The sequence below is a fragment of the Myotis daubentonii genome, chromosome 1, assembly GCF_963259705.1.
Source record: "Myotis daubentonii chromosome 1, mMyoDau2.1, whole genome shotgun sequence".
Classification (NCBI taxonomy): Eukaryota; Metazoa; Chordata; class Mammalia; order Chiroptera; family Vespertilionidae; genus Myotis; species Myotis daubentonii.
In genome coordinates, this window is record NC_081840.1 from 233,392,697 (window position 1) to 233,406,945 (window position 14,249).

The 14,249-nt window shown below is 63.1% G+C and overlaps 1 protein-coding gene across 6 annotated transcripts; it reads left to right on the forward strand.

Annotated features, from left to right (window-relative positions):
- Positions 1–1,717: 1,717 nt before the first annotated feature.
- FAM53A (family with sequence similarity 53 member A) lies at positions 1,718–11,088 on the forward strand. 6 transcript variants are annotated; one of them, XM_059677696.1, is made up of 6 exons: positions 1,752–1,861; positions 2,309–2,432; positions 6,572–6,808; positions 8,040–8,097; positions 9,291–9,922; positions 10,427–11,088. In XM_059677696.1, the coding sequence occupies exons 3-6, from the start codon at positions 6,731–6,733 to the stop codon at positions 10,724–10,726; spliced, it is 1,068 nt and encodes a 355-aa protein (XP_059533679.1). In that variant the 5' UTR covers positions 1,752–1,861; positions 2,309–2,432; positions 6,572–6,730; the 3' UTR covers positions 10,727–11,088. The 6 variants fall into 6 exon arrangements, with proteins under 6 accessions (XP_059533689.1, XP_059533679.1, XP_059533669.1 ...); XM_059677686.1 differs by lacking the exon at positions 1,752–1,861 and adding an exon at positions 1,868–2,043; XM_059677722.1 differs by lacking the exon at positions 1,752–1,861 and adding an exon at positions 1,868–2,043 and having other exon boundaries at positions 2,309–2,340.
- Positions 11,089–14,249: the final 3,161 nt, after the last annotated feature.

Sequence of the window (14,249 nt, forward strand, 5' to 3'; positions counted from 1 at the left end):
TGTGATGCACAGGCAGTCCTCCGGTTATGTCGGACTCGATGTACGTCCTTTCGTGGTTACGTCGCCATCTCCCCTTTATTTATAAAAAAAGTTCCGTCATTTTGACGTCTGTCCATATGTGCTTTATGTTTTTTATTATTTATTTACCACAGGTAAAGGCCGGGAATTATTCTCTTTTAGGTTTTTTTAATGTTTTCCTTCACTACTGCTGTGCCTGTGCTCCACGTGAGTGACGTAGGTGCTTATGTAGGTGGGTTCCGTACGCGAAAATTGCGTTACGTCGCCGTAGGAATGGATCTTCCACGTCACCCCAGGACCTACTGTTTAAAATAAGGTGCAGAGCCGCCATTCGCTGGAGCGCGGTCTCCGTACAGGGAGATCCTGCCTCCTGCTCCGGCAGTTGTCCATAGTTTGGCTCAAACAGACTCACAGAAACCCTTTCCGGGTCGGACTGTTTCTTAGGTCGACAGGTCTCCCATGTACTCAGCTACCCCTTCAGCAACATCCGCTCAGTGCAGGGCAGACATGAGCAGAGCCAGGGCGACGGCCAGGTACAGAGGTCACCAGGGGCTGCCCGGGTGTCTAGCACAGGACCACAGCAGGGGGCCTTCCCCCCAAGGGTGACTTTCCTCCCCGCCCCGGCTGTACCGTCACCTTCCGAGCTCCCGAGCTCCAAGCGCCCTTCCTTTGCCGCCATAGCCCGTTCCCTAAGCCGTTTTTTCTAGGAATTCCCTTTTCTCCCTCTGCCATTTCCCCAATAAACGTCCTCGTACAGTTTAGCTCTTGGTTCCGAATTCTTTCCCAGCCAGAACCCAAGTGCCGAGGCTGCTGATGCCCAGTTTGGTCCGACCCCAGGGGTCACAGCGATAGGAACCAACAGGAGCCAGTGTTGAGAATGGCATTGCCCAGATGCCTGCCCGCGTGGGAAGCATCATCGCATCATCGCCCGCCGTGGTGTGCGCGTCTCGGTCGCCCTCCCTGCTCCCTGTTCCTTAGCACACGTTGTCCGGATCTGCTTGCGGTGTTTCTGTCTAGAAAACCCTATTCGGTATAAATAATGGCAGTTTGCCCGGCCGGATTGGCGGTGGACAGAGTGACCGGGAGCAGACCGAGGGTCCTGGGTTCAGTTCCCGTCGAGGGCGCACACTTGGTGGAAGAGGCAACCCATCCCTGAGTCTCTCCCATGCGTGTCTCTCTCGGCCTCGCCCTCCCTCCACGCTCCCTAAAATAAGTAAATTAATAAAAACAATGACAGTTCCGGTTCTTCCCGCCCTTTTAACTCCTGTTTCTCGTCTAGTGTTGGTGATGGTCTAGCAGGCTCTCAGACACTTGCTCAAGGTCACACTGAGGTCACCGGCAGGGCGGGTCCGCCCCGGAAAGTGGGGACCACGGGTCGCAAGGGGAGCACCCCGAACCGCCGGGCCGCCGGCGGGCCGCCCGCCCTCCCTGCCCGCGCGCCCTCCCGCCGCCTCGGGTCGCCCCGCTGCCCGGCTTCGCGACTCCAGAGCACGCCCACGTCGGCGCAGGCCCCGCCCTTCCGCCGGCGTAGCCCCGCCCCCTGCTGTTTCAGGCCCCGCCCACCCGGACGCTGCTCCGTCCCCTCCGTCGGCGCTGGCCCGCCCTGCCGTCTGAGGCCCCGCCCACCCAGACGCGGCCCAATCCCCGTGCGCGCGGCGCCGCTGAGGGGCGGGCGGTGGCTGGCCGAACGGCCAATGAGCGCGGCCGGAGGGGGCGGGGTCGCGTGGTGTGCTCCCGGCCGCTGAGGCGCGTCGGCTGTTGCGGGAGGAGCGCGGCCTGCGGGGCCGGCGACTCAGTCGCTCCGCCCGGCCGGCCGTGGCCGCCGCCGCTCGGCCGCGCTCAGGTACCGGCCCAGCGTCGGCCCTCGAGGCGGCGGCCGGGCGCGCGCCCCCCGCCCGTGCGTGCGCGCCCCGTGGGGCCCTGCGTGCGCGCGCCTGCGCGGGGCCGCGCGTGAACTTGGGCCGGACGGGCCGGCTGCCGGCTGCGCGCAGACCTGGCCGCGCGGCCCGATGCGCCGCTCCCCGCGTGAGTGCCGAGCGTTTTCGCCGCTGGACCCCGGAGCGCGGCGGGCGGGTCGCGGAGGGCGCGGGGCACCGGGGGCTGGGACTCCCGCCGCGCGCAAGCCTCCTCGGACCGGCCCGGGACCGCCGCGCCGCGGAAGCCCACGTGCGCCCCGGGACCCCGCGCCCCCCGCGGCTGTGAGGGGCCTCGCTGCCACTTGTTGAACCGACCTGGGTGTCGCCGGTGCGGGTGTCGTCGCTCCTGGGCTCACGCGCTTGTCATTTCGCAGCGGGAGAAGCAGGAAGTTGGACGGGACACACGGTGCGTTAAGGAGCCTCCAAGGTGGCCCCGGACGACGTGGGAGGCCGGACCCTCCCGCGGCCGGTGCGCGGGGACCGCACGCACCGGAGGGCGTAAGTCCCGGACCCGCGGCGCGCGGCGTGAGCGCTTTATTTCCACTTTCCCCGCCTCCGCGTCCCGGCAGCTCCGGCCGCCTCGAGCCCGCGCCGCCCACCGCGGTGCCGCCGCTCTCCTGCGGGCGCCGCCGCTGCCGCCGCGCCGAGTGCGATGCCGCCGCCCCGGGTCCCGTGCGCGGAGCGGGCGAGAGGGCGGCCTCGGCCTCGCGGGGGCTCAGCCGCGGGACCGAGCGTAGGTGCTGCGTCTCCCGCAGGTCGGCGGCCACCGCTCCCGGGACGGAGCGCGACCCGGAAACCGGCCGGTCCGGGAGGGAAGTGCCGCCCCGCGCGCGGATGGTAGAAGGTGGGAGACGCTCTGTCCCGATTATTTTGAAGTTCTTTTTTTTTTTTTTTTTAATGTTTTTGTTGATTTCCGGGAGGAAGGAAGAGGAAGAGGGAAACGTCAATGATGAGAGCGAATGGTGGATGGGCCGCCTCGGGATGGAGCCCACAACCGGCCTGTGCCCCGGCGGGAGTCGAACCCGGGACTCTCCGCCCGCAGGCCGAGGCTCTGTCCACGGAGCCAAGCCGGCCGGGCCGGTTACTTTGAAATTCCTGCGTGTAATCCGAGATAGGAGTGTTGGAAGGGTGACGGGGGTTGAACGGGGGTCGGCGAGTGCCGTGCAGACGGCGGTGCTTGCCGATGATCCTTCTGCGAGTCTCCGCGGAGGGCGCCTGCTCGGGGCTCCCCGGTGCTGTGCGCAGGGACCTCCCCCCTCGCCCCCATCCCGTGGCCCCCCTTTGGGCCCAGGGCCCTGAGCTCCGTCCGCCCTCTGGTGCAGCCCGCTGCCACCTTGAGGGTCGCACAGCAGGGTGGCAGGCGTGAGTGGTGGGAGCTCGGGAAGGCTGTGCCCTGTGCAGACCCTGGCATTGTTTGACTCCCTGGGATTTAGGGGCGAAGAAGGGAGCGCGGTCCTTGCTGCTACTGGAAGTACCTAAGGGAGAGAGCCCCCCAGTTCCTGTCCGTCTGTAGGGGGACGCGTGGGGGCCTTTCCTGGGTAGAGAGGTTTTCCCTCTGTACTGTGTGCTCGGGGCAGGCACATGAGGCGACTTGTGCTTTTACAGGGGACTCAGCAGTTTTCACAGGTGCACTGCAAACCTTAAAAAACCTAAAAAACAATACAGATTTTTATAATAAACCCTTTTAGCTTTTTCTGCAGCAATCTTAAAATATATTTATAAAATATATTTATTGATTTCAGAGAGGAAGGGAGAGTGAGAGAGAGAAACATCAACGATGAGAGAGAATCATGGATCGGCTGCCTCTTGCATGCCCCCTACTGGGGATGGAGGCCGCAACCCCGGGCATCCAACTGAGACCTCCTGGTTCATAGGTCGATGCTCAACCGCTAAGCCATGCTGGCCGGGCTGCAGCAATACTTCTTAGCTCAGTGGATAGAGTGTCGGCCTGTGGACTGAAGGGTCCCAGGTTTGAGTCTGATCAAGGGCACGTGCTCAGGTTGCGGGCTCGCTGCCCAGTAGGGGGTGTGCAGGAGGCAGCCGACCAGTGAGTTTCTCATCATTGATGTTTCTATCTCCCTCTCCCTCTCCCTCCCTCTCTGAAATCAATAAAAATCTATTTAAAAAAATACTTCTTAAAGGAGAGTGGATTTCCACTGTCTTAAGCATCCTATATCAGAGAAGGCTAATATGGAAGTTGACCACCAGGGGGCAGACGCTCCACGCAGGAGGTGCCCCCCCCCGCCCCCCGCACCCCCCCCCTCAGTGCGCTCCCACACAGGGAGCACCGCTCAGCCAGAAGCCAGGCTCACGGCTGGGCCAGCCGGGCGGTGGCAGGAGCCTCTCCCGCCTCCACTGCAGGCGGCTGGTAAGGATGACATCCCCGAGGGCCCCCGCACTGCGAGAGGGCTCAGGCCGGCTGAGTGCACGAATTTTGTGCACTGGGCCTCTAGTCCATTAGAAATGGGCATAATTTAAACATGTGCCAGGAACCTGGGCATTTTCACGTGTGCTATTTACGTCGATTCCTTGTGGCCTCGTGTAGTGGGTGGCTCTCTCCTGTTTCCAGTCACGGAAGCACAGGCTCAGAGAGCCCAGCCGGCGGCGGGCAGCCGGAGTCAGACCTGCCTCCTCTGTGCGGCTGGCGTCCCACCTCGCCCCCTTCTCTCACGGGAGGCCGGTGCTGCGGCTTGCCTCCTCCGCCTGGCACAGCGGAGCAGCGGTGCTCCAGGTTGAGGCGCAGCTTTCTTCTCCTTTGTTGGCTTGTGGCGCTGACCTTCACACACGGCCTCTGCGCCCTTTTAAACCGAGCGCCCTGCTGTCCAGACCGACAAGATGCTGGCTGGTCAGGGCAGGTGCTTTGTCTCTTGTGTTGAAGTCTTTTTTATTTTTCATTTGTTATTATTATTATTTTTTAAATCCTCATTGTTGAAAGTATTGCATGTGTCCCCTTTGCCCCCCTTGACTCGTCTCGCCCACCTCCACCCCACCCTGTGGTCTGTGCATGGATGCGTACAAGTCCTTTGCTCTCTTCCCGCCTTCCCTCTGAGATTCGCAGTCTGTTCCATGTTTCTATGTCTCTGGATCCTTTGTGTTGATCAGTTTTGTTTATTTTGTTCATTAGATTCCACGTGAGTGAGGTCATGTGATGCTTGTCTTCTCTGACCGGCCCATTTCCCTCAGCGCAGTAGCCTCCCGGTCCCTCCGTGCTGCCTCGCGGGGTCGGGGGTCCTATTTCACGGCTGCACAGTGTTCCCTGGTGCAGACGGGCCAGGTTTCTAATCCAGTCGTCTGCTGATGGGCACTCGGGCTGTTTCCAGATCTTCGCTACTGTAAGCTGTGCTGCTATGGACATAGGGGTTCATATGTCCTTTCTGATTGGCGTTTCTGGTTTCTTGGGATGTATTCCTAGAAGTGGGATCACTGGGTCAAATGGCAGCTCCGTTTTTAGTTTTTTGAGGAAACTCCACACTGTTCTCCACAGTGGCTGCACCAGCCTGCACTCCGCCAGCAGAGCCCGAGGGCTCCCTTTTCTCCGCACCCTCCCAGCACTGGCCATGTGCTGGTGGTAGCCATCTGACAGGTGTGAGTGATACTTTGTTGTCGTTGTAATCTGCATCTCGGATGCGCAGGGACTTTGAGCCTTTTTTCACGTCTCTCGGCCGTCTGTGTCCTCTTTGGAGAGGCGTCCATTAGGTCCTTGCCCACTTTTAATTGGACTGTGTGCCTTCCGTCTGTTGAGTTGTGTGAGTCCTTATAGATTTTGGAAATAGATCTTTGATCAGATGGGTCGCTGCCCGTGTTCTCCCTACAGTGGCTCCCTTTTCGTGTTGCTGATGGTTTTTCGCTGTGCGGACGCTTTTGACGTTGATGTCCCACGTGTGTATTTTCTCCTCAGTGTCCTTTGCGCGCGCGCGCACACGCACACACACACACACACACACACACGTGCAAGCCCGGCGCACACCTGGCGGCCAGCCCCTGGGGCAGCGTGCGGCCGTCTGGGTGTGAACTCTGCCTGTGTGGGGCCCTTTTCTAAGGCGTGTCAGCGTGACCTTGAGGACACCCCGGCCCTGGTCAGCTGTGGGTCCGCAGGAGGTGGCCGTGTACGGCTGCCGTGGGTGTGGACCTGAGCGGTCTCCCCGCGGGCGGCTCAGAGCTCCAGCTGTGGCCGGCTGCTCCTTCGGGTGGTGAGGGGGCTGGGGGCCGTCATCACAGCAGGCGGGTGGGGTCCCAGGGCAGGTGTGGCGGAGTGGGTGGCGCCGTCCTCCCCAGTCCTGTCCTCCGCGCTGGCGGCTCCCTGCCGGGTCCCAGCATCGCCTGCGTCACCCCCGCTGGGCCTGGCACAGACTCTGCACCCCGTCCAGCTTCAGTGGGGGAGGGGGCTTTTGTGCAACGGGATGGAGTGGGGGGGTGTTTAACTCCCTTGGGCCTTCATCAGCAGTGAGGCGGGCACTGGGCCGTCCGTGATGAGTGGTGAGGCGGGCACTGGGCCATCCGTGGTGAGTGGTGAGGCGGGCACTGGGCCGTCCATGGGCAGTTTGCAGGCAGGTGGGTTGGGGTTTCTCACTGCTGGCTGAGACTCGGCTCTCCAGCACCTTCTAGCTCTCACGGACGCCGATTCTCTTTACTGACAGGCGGACAGGAGGCTCTGAAGAGCCGCTGGCGATGGATCGCTCGCCTGTGACCCGGAAGTGCAGCCGGGAGGGTTAGCGCAGACCGCGGTGCCCGCCTGCCGAGCCTGATGTTCTGGAGCCCCAGGGCCTGGCGGTGCGGACGGAGGGGCCGGCCCGACCATGGTCACGCTCATCACCGAGAAGCTGCAGAACCAGAGCCTGGACGACCTCGCGCACCCGAGCTGCGATGCCGGCCCGGTGAGCCAGGGGGCACCGCCGGGGGCGGGGGCAGCGTGAGGGCACCGTGTCCCCAGAGCCTGCCAGCCTCGGGGTGGGTTTTCAGCATCATCACCCCAGCTTTTCCTCGGACTCACCCCAGGATGTTTTGTTTCTAATATGTTGGTTTTTTTAAAATATATTTTCATTGACTTTTTACAGAGAGGAAGGGAGAGGGATAGAGAGCTAGAAACATCGATGAGAGAGAAACATGATCAGCTGCCTCCTGCACATCTCCCACTGGGGACGTGCCCGCAACCCAGGTACATGCCCTTGACCGGAATCGAACCTGGGACCCTTGAGTCCGCAGGCCGACGCTCCATCCACAGCCAAACCGGCCAGGGCTTTAATATGTTTGTATTGATTTCAGAGCGGAAGGGAGAGGGAGAGAGAGAGAGAGAGGAACATCAGTGATGAGAGAACCATGGATCGGCTGCCTCCTGCACACCCCCCACTGGGGACCGAGCCCGCAACCCGGGCCTGTGCCCTGATCGGGAATCCAACCGTGACCTCCTAGGTTATAGGTTGATGCTCAACCACTGAGCCACGCTGACTGGGCGATATGCCTTTTTAAATTTTTTTATATATTTTTTTAGAGAGAGAGGAAGGGAAAGAGAATGAGAGGGAGGTAGCCTCTTGGGAGCACCCCGACGGGGAATGGAACCCACGACCTTTTGGTGTTCGGGACAGCGTCCAACTAACGGCCACCTTCAGCGCAAACCCCAGCTTTTAGGGACAGTGTGGCCCCCACACAGTGCCGACCCCGGCCCACACCCCGCGATGGATGCGAGCGCCGCCCTCCCGAGAGCCTGCTCGGGTCTGAGCTTGGCGGGCGGGGAGCCATTTTCTCAGTGTCAGCACTGAGCTTCAGGACTGGTCAGGCTGTGGTGGGGGCTGAGGGCCCGGCCCTGTGGGGTGTGGAGCCGGGCTTGGGGACCGGGTCTGCGTGGGCGCTGTCCTAGCCGTGGGGCCGGGTGGGTGCTGGAAGTATCGGGGGACGTGTGTAAAACAGGACTGTGTGCTGCGCACCCGAAACTAGTACAGAGGAACACTGACTGTAAACTACAGAGGAAAAGTACAGTTGCTTAGAAGCGGGGAGAGGAATTCTCGGGGTCAGGGCCGGTCCTGGGAAGTAGGACGCATGCGGCCATGAAGGAGCCGTGCGGGCCGTCCTGACTGGCGTCTCCTGTGACCGTCCCCCCGTCACTCGCAGTGTTCGGCCGAGACACGGAGCAGCGGACGTGGCCGCGTGTTCCCTTTTGAGACCAACGGTAAGTGTTTGAAGCCCGGGCGGGGGTGTAGGCCGCTGCCGCCTGCCTCACCTTGCGGGTGGGGGTCACAGACTCGCCTCGCCCTCCGCGGTCTGTGGTCCGGCCCACACAGGCCGCTGGGGGCAGGACAGGACAGCGGTGCACGCTTGGTTGGCGTGTGCTGGACCAGCAGTGTGTGTGTGTGTGTGTGGGGAGGGTAGCCATGCCTTGAAGTGTGAGGGTCTGCCCTCCACCCTCCAGGGCACAACCCCACATATGTGCCCTGTGGTCTCAATGGGTCAAGTGGCCTCACCACCCAAGTGTGAGTGTGTGTGCACAAGAGTGAGCAAGTGTATGCATGTGAGTGTGAGCGAGTGTGCACGTGACTGTGAATGCATGTGCACGAGTGTGCACATGTGAGCATGCAGTGTGCACGTGAGAGCGAATGAGTGTGAGCGAGTGCATGTGAGAGCAAATGAGTGAGCGAGTGCACGTGAGTGAATAAGTGTGAGCAAGTGTGCACGTGAGTGAATTAGTGTGAGCGAGTGTGCATGTGAGTGAATTAGTGTGAGCGAGTGTGCATGTGAGAGTGAGCGAGTGTGCACGTGAGTGAGTGTGAGTGTGCATGTGAGAGTATGAATGAGTGCATGTGAGAGTGAAAGTGTGAGCACTGAGTGTGCACGTGAGTGAATGAGTGAGCGAGTGTGCATGTGAGAGAGAATGAATGAGCGAGTGTGCATGCGTGAGCATTGAGTGTGCGTGTTGGGGAGCCTGCTGGCCTGTGTGCATTCCTGGGGAGCTTTGGCTGGGGTCAGCAGTCACGTGGAGTTAGTTGTGTGACTGCGGGTGGGACAGACCCAGGTGAGTCCCGTCCCCGCGGCCGAGGGGGCTCCGTGCGGGGCGTCCTGCACTGCCAGTGGAGGCGGGGTGGGCGGAGGAGGGGCCAGCCCGGCCCCACCTGTGTCCTCCCCGGAGGCCGTTCGGCACGTGGGGGTGTCCTCGCTCCCAGGCCCTCGGGCTCTGGCAGGGCCCAGGCATCTGCGCCCTCGGAGGGGGAGGGTGGAGCCAGGGCCGACATGTCAGGGAGGGCAGGCAGGTGGCACTAACCATTCGCTGTGGGCTCCACCCGCTGTGCAGCCCCCGCGCCCATGAGGCCCGGCTTCATCGGGGGCAGCTGGCAGGGGCCTCCTGCTCACCCGTCTCTCCTTCCTCAGGAGACAGGCGCCCCTGGAAGGCCCTGAGTGGAGGGTGGCCCCTCAGGAGCCAGGCGGCCGCAGGCCCCGCCCTCGCCTTCCCGCCGGGCCCCTGCGGGGTGAGTGCGGTCAGCGCCGTGGACCTCAGGGAGAGCTCGGGGCCGCCCCTGGCCCCGCCCAGCAAGCGCCACTGCCGCTCCCTGTCGGAGCCGGACGAGCTGGCCCGCTGCCGGTCCCCCTGGCGCCCCGGGGGCTCCAAGGTCTGGACGGCTGTCTCCAAGAGGCGCTGCCACAGCGGCGGGAGCACCGGGCTGCCCGGGAGCGCCCTGCCGGCCGCGGGCCCCAGCTCCCCGCCCACGCCCCGGCCGGCCTCCGCCAGTGGCGGCTGTGTGGACGGCGGGCGCGGCTCCGGGCCGCCCCGGGGTCCTCCGGAGCCCAGCCTGTCCTCCCGGCGCCGCCTGTCCCTGTCGCAGGAGCACCTGCTGGACGCAGACACCACGTCGTCCGCACCCGAGCTGGGCTGGCGGCTGGGCCTGCTCCGGAGCCGCTCGCAGCCCTGTGTGCTCGTCGGGGGCAAGAGCCGCCTGAAGCGCCCGCGGGAGGAGGACCCTCGGGGGCCGCGCCCGTCCCTGGACTTCCTGAAGATGACCCGGGTGAGGCTCCCCGGGCCGGGAGGATGTGCCGACCGGGGGCACCGCCGGGTGCGCCGTGTCCCTGTCGGGTTGGAGCCGGGCCCCAGCGGCAGCGCCACACCCACACGACCTGCCCACCCTCCTGCAGGAGCGGGGCCCTGGCTGCCCTGCGGGGTGAGGATCTGGGGGTACGGGGTGTCCCGGGGTGTCCAAGGTGGCAGGGCTCCCCTCGGACCCGCCTCTCCTCGGGGCACAGGCGCGGGGCCTCCCCGAGGGCTGTGGTGACGGCAGCGCAGGGCCATGCTCCCGGGGGAAGCCGGCGCCTCGGCCGGTGGGCAGGTCGGGCGGCCGCCCTGGCTGCGGGTTCAGGGGGCTCGCAGGAGCCCTTCGTTCAGGCGCCGCCCGAGGGGGTGTGTCTGAGGCGCAGGGACCAAGGGCGCTCGTGTGACTCGGGACGTGCGTCGGGGTCGGCGTGCCCGTGGGCCCTCCCAGCAGCGCCTGACGCACGTGTCTTCCCTGTTGCAGACGCTGAAGAACTCAAAAAGCCTTGGCTCCCTCGACTGCGAAGGTGAGGATGAGGATGAGGCCAGAGCGAAGACGGCCGCGTCCTCCCCACGGGCCCCGCACGGCCTCGTGGGGCTGGTCACCCCCGCCTCCAGCCCCCTGGGCGCCGGCCCCAGGCCCCGGCCGGCCAGCCCCAGCCTGTGGGCCTCCCGGGAGGGCGGGAGCGGCGGGGCCCCGGGGGACTGGGACGGCGCCGGCGAGGAGGGCGTGTCCCCGCTGGGCCCCGGCGAGCTGGACCTGGAGCAGATCGAGAACAACTGACCGCGGCAGGGGCCTGGGGAGACGGGGAGCGGGTCCCGTAGTTCGAACGTTGGGGTTGTTCTGATCAGTCTTTCCTAAAGGAGTATTTTGCATTATTCTGGCTTTTACAGTTCTGGAGAAAGGTCTCTATTTTGAAATGCATTTTCAGAGGGCATTCTGTTACCCGGGTTCTGGGTACACACCCAGGGCAGGCTGGTTCCTCGGTAAACGCCTGCGGTGAAGGGCGCTGTGCGTCCTGTGGTTACGAAGCCTGGGCGCTGCTTGGGGCAGGACCCACGCTCTGCGGCCTGACTCCTGGCCGGCGTGGGACACGGTCCTGGCGCACCTGGTCTGTGACTTCAATAAAAGACGTTTGCTTTGCACTGTGCCTTCCACTTGATTTTTTTAAAACTATTTTTTTATTGATTTCAGAGAGGAAGGGAGAGGGAGAGAGAGACATCAATGATGAGAGAGAATCATGGATCGGCTGCCTCCTGCACGCCCTGTACTGGGGATCGAACCTGAAACCCAGGCATGTGCCCTGACCGGGAATCGAACCGTGACCTCCTGGGTCGTTGGTCGACGCTCAGCCTCTGAGCCACACCAGCTGGGCTGCTTGTTGGTGTTCACGGTCAGGGGCATGTGGCCTGGGCGGCCACAGCCTGAGTCCTGGCCCAGTGCTCCCTCCCCCTCGCCCCCCGTTCATTCCTAACTTAACAGGAGTCACAGGTTTCTACTAAGGGTGCTGACCTGGGAACTTTGGGTGAAAGAGAGGCGTTTGTGGCGATGAGACACAATAATCTTCTGAGAAATTTTCTTTTTTCTCCGAGGAAGTTGGAGTAGGTCACTCATGGCAGGGAGCTCTAACTGGTTAGGTCTGGGGGCCCAGGGGGCGAAGGCGGGCAGGGGTGGCTTCCAGACTGGCCTCCTGCACGCACTGACCGCGGCCGCGCCACCTGTGCTCGGCGGGCTCCAGCAGCACCTGGCCGGCCGTGTTTACTCGCAGACTGAGGTGGCCACGTGGGTCCTTCCTGATGAACGTGTAACCCTGAGGCCGGCTGCGGTGAGGGCCGGTGCTGGCCGGGCGCAGGGCTGCAGCACCACCACCAGACTGCACCAGGAAGTCACGTTTCGGGTTTAACTTGGGGAGACGGATAAAAATAAAACAACATGCACTGGCTCGTTCGGCTCAGTGGATAGCGCGTCGGCTGAGGATTAAAGGGGCCCAGGCCGATTCCGGTCCAGGGCACAGGCCCGGGTTGCAGGCTCCATCCCCAATAGGGGGGCGTGCGGGAGGCAGCCGATCAATGATTCTCATCACTGATGTTTCTCCCCTTCCTCTCTGAAATCAATAATATATTTTAAAAAGTAAATAAAAACATAAAACTGACAACAGAGAAGCAAAGTCCCGCCTCCGTCATCTGGTTGGAGACTTTGGACGATCTCTTAGTAAGCAGGCCAGGTTGACCCAGAGGAGCACAGTTCCTGTGGAAGGTCCCCTTGCCGTCGGCGGGCTCAGCGGCCGGCCGTCGGCGGGAAATCGCGGGGTCCCAGGAGCGCGTGGAGGCGTCTGAGCTGCCCGCTGCGCCCGGGGAGGTCAGAGCCTGACGACGAGGCCTTCGTGGTGCTCCCAGGCCCAGGGCGGCCACAGCCTCGTGTTCAGGACGGTAAACGGCTCCCGTGAAACTCGGGGGCCAAAGAAATGACCCGAGTGAGAAACGCTCAGCCGGAGCGGCCGGGAAACTCCAGCCGGCGTCTGAGGTTGGCGACAGGGGGACTGCCAGCCGGAAACGGTCGTGTTAGAAGGCGGATGTGAAGGACGGTGAGCGAAGCCGGGGCTCTGGGAATCGGGCGGTGGTGGGCCTTCCCCCCGAGAGGCCGGTCGAAATGCTCAGGAATGTGAGGACCACGGGGGGGCGGGGGGGCAGAATTCTCATCTCACCCCTCGGACACACGGGTGCCTCTCAGACACTCGGCCGTGCAGACGGCTGCCACTGGCCGAGCTCCAGATGAGGGGGGAAAAGACAAGCCAGCCCGGCCGGCAGGGCTCAGGGTTTGAGTGTCGACCTGAACCAGGAGGTCAGGGTTCGATTCCCGGCCAGGGCACAGGCCCGGGTTGCAGGCTCGAGCCCCAGTGTGGGGCATGCAGGAGGCAGCCAGTCCATGATTCTCATCATTGATGTTTCTCTCTCCCTCTCCCTTCCTCTCTGAAACCACTAAAAACATTAAAAAGAAAACCTGAGATGCGGCAGAGTTCGTAACGGCTACAGGAGAGCTTTAGAGGAAATGGCCAAGCTCCTGGGAAAACATCACTAAAGCTGCCCGGCCGGCAGGGGCTCAGCGGTTGAGCGTTGACCCAGGAACCACGTGGTCCCGGGTTCGATTCCAGGTCAGGGCACCGCCCAAGTTGCGGGCCGCGGGCTCACTCGATCCCCAGCAGCAGGTGTGCAGGAGGCAGCCTTTGATGATGTTTCTCTCATTGATGTTTTTCTATCCCTCTCTCTAAAAATCAATAAAAACATTTAAAAAAGAGAAATGTCGCCAAAACTGACCCAGGGCTGGGCGTCTGGCCACGAACTACAATGAAACAGCCGTGTGGCACCTCCCGCAGAGGAAACACGGCCCAGATGGCGGCCCGGGCCCGGGCACGAGCACCCACCAGACAGCGGGGCCGGGGCCGGGGACGGAGGCGGTGCTGGCCGGCCGGGCCGACCCCTGTGGCTGAGGTGTGGGGAAGCCGCCCGGAGGCCTCTGCCCCCCTTTCCCGTCCCCGTCCCTCTGCAGGCCGGAGAGGGCTGTGAGCCCTACACCCCCCAACCGTGCGCCCACCACCTGACCCCACACCGGGGGCTTGTTCCCACGAAGAAGAAGGGTCCTGGGCAAGTGGGGTCTGACTCCTGCAGCCTCAGGGGGGAGAAGGCCCCGTCCCCCCACAGGGCCTCCAGCTCATAGGCGCTGACCCCTGACCCCTGGCCTGGACCCCACTCCTGAGCCGGACGACCCTCACCGCAGGGCCCTGCAGGATGGAGGTGCGTCCCCATCCCCGGCCTCCGCCACCACCTTCTCCCACTTCCCTGCGGACACAGCTTCTGAGCGGCTTTGGTTGGTGGTGGTTTGCGTTTCACCGGGAGCAGCGGCGGCCTGCGCTCGGGCTCCGTTCCTGTCCTTGCTCCGAGGACCAGCCTGTGATTGACCCACGGGCCCCCATCTTCCTGGTTTCCTTATTCTGGCCTCCCTCCTGGTGTCGAATGTTTAGTTCACTTAACATTCAGTCTCTGTCTCAGTAAGAAAAACACTGAAGGCTGTGACTCCTCCCCTCAGCCTCCTGTGTGGCTGGAAGGTCGCCGTCATGGCCCCTCTGCCCCCCGCCCCCCAACCAGGGGTCACTCGGGAGAGCGGCTTCCCACCTTCAAGCGCCTGGCTCCTCTCTGGATCCTCCTGTTCGTCTGTCGGTGCCTCGTGTTGATGGAAAGGATGAGGCCTCTACGTGTTCTGCCACTTGTAGTGTAGCAAGGTATGTGTGCATGTGTGCACCTGTGCCCAC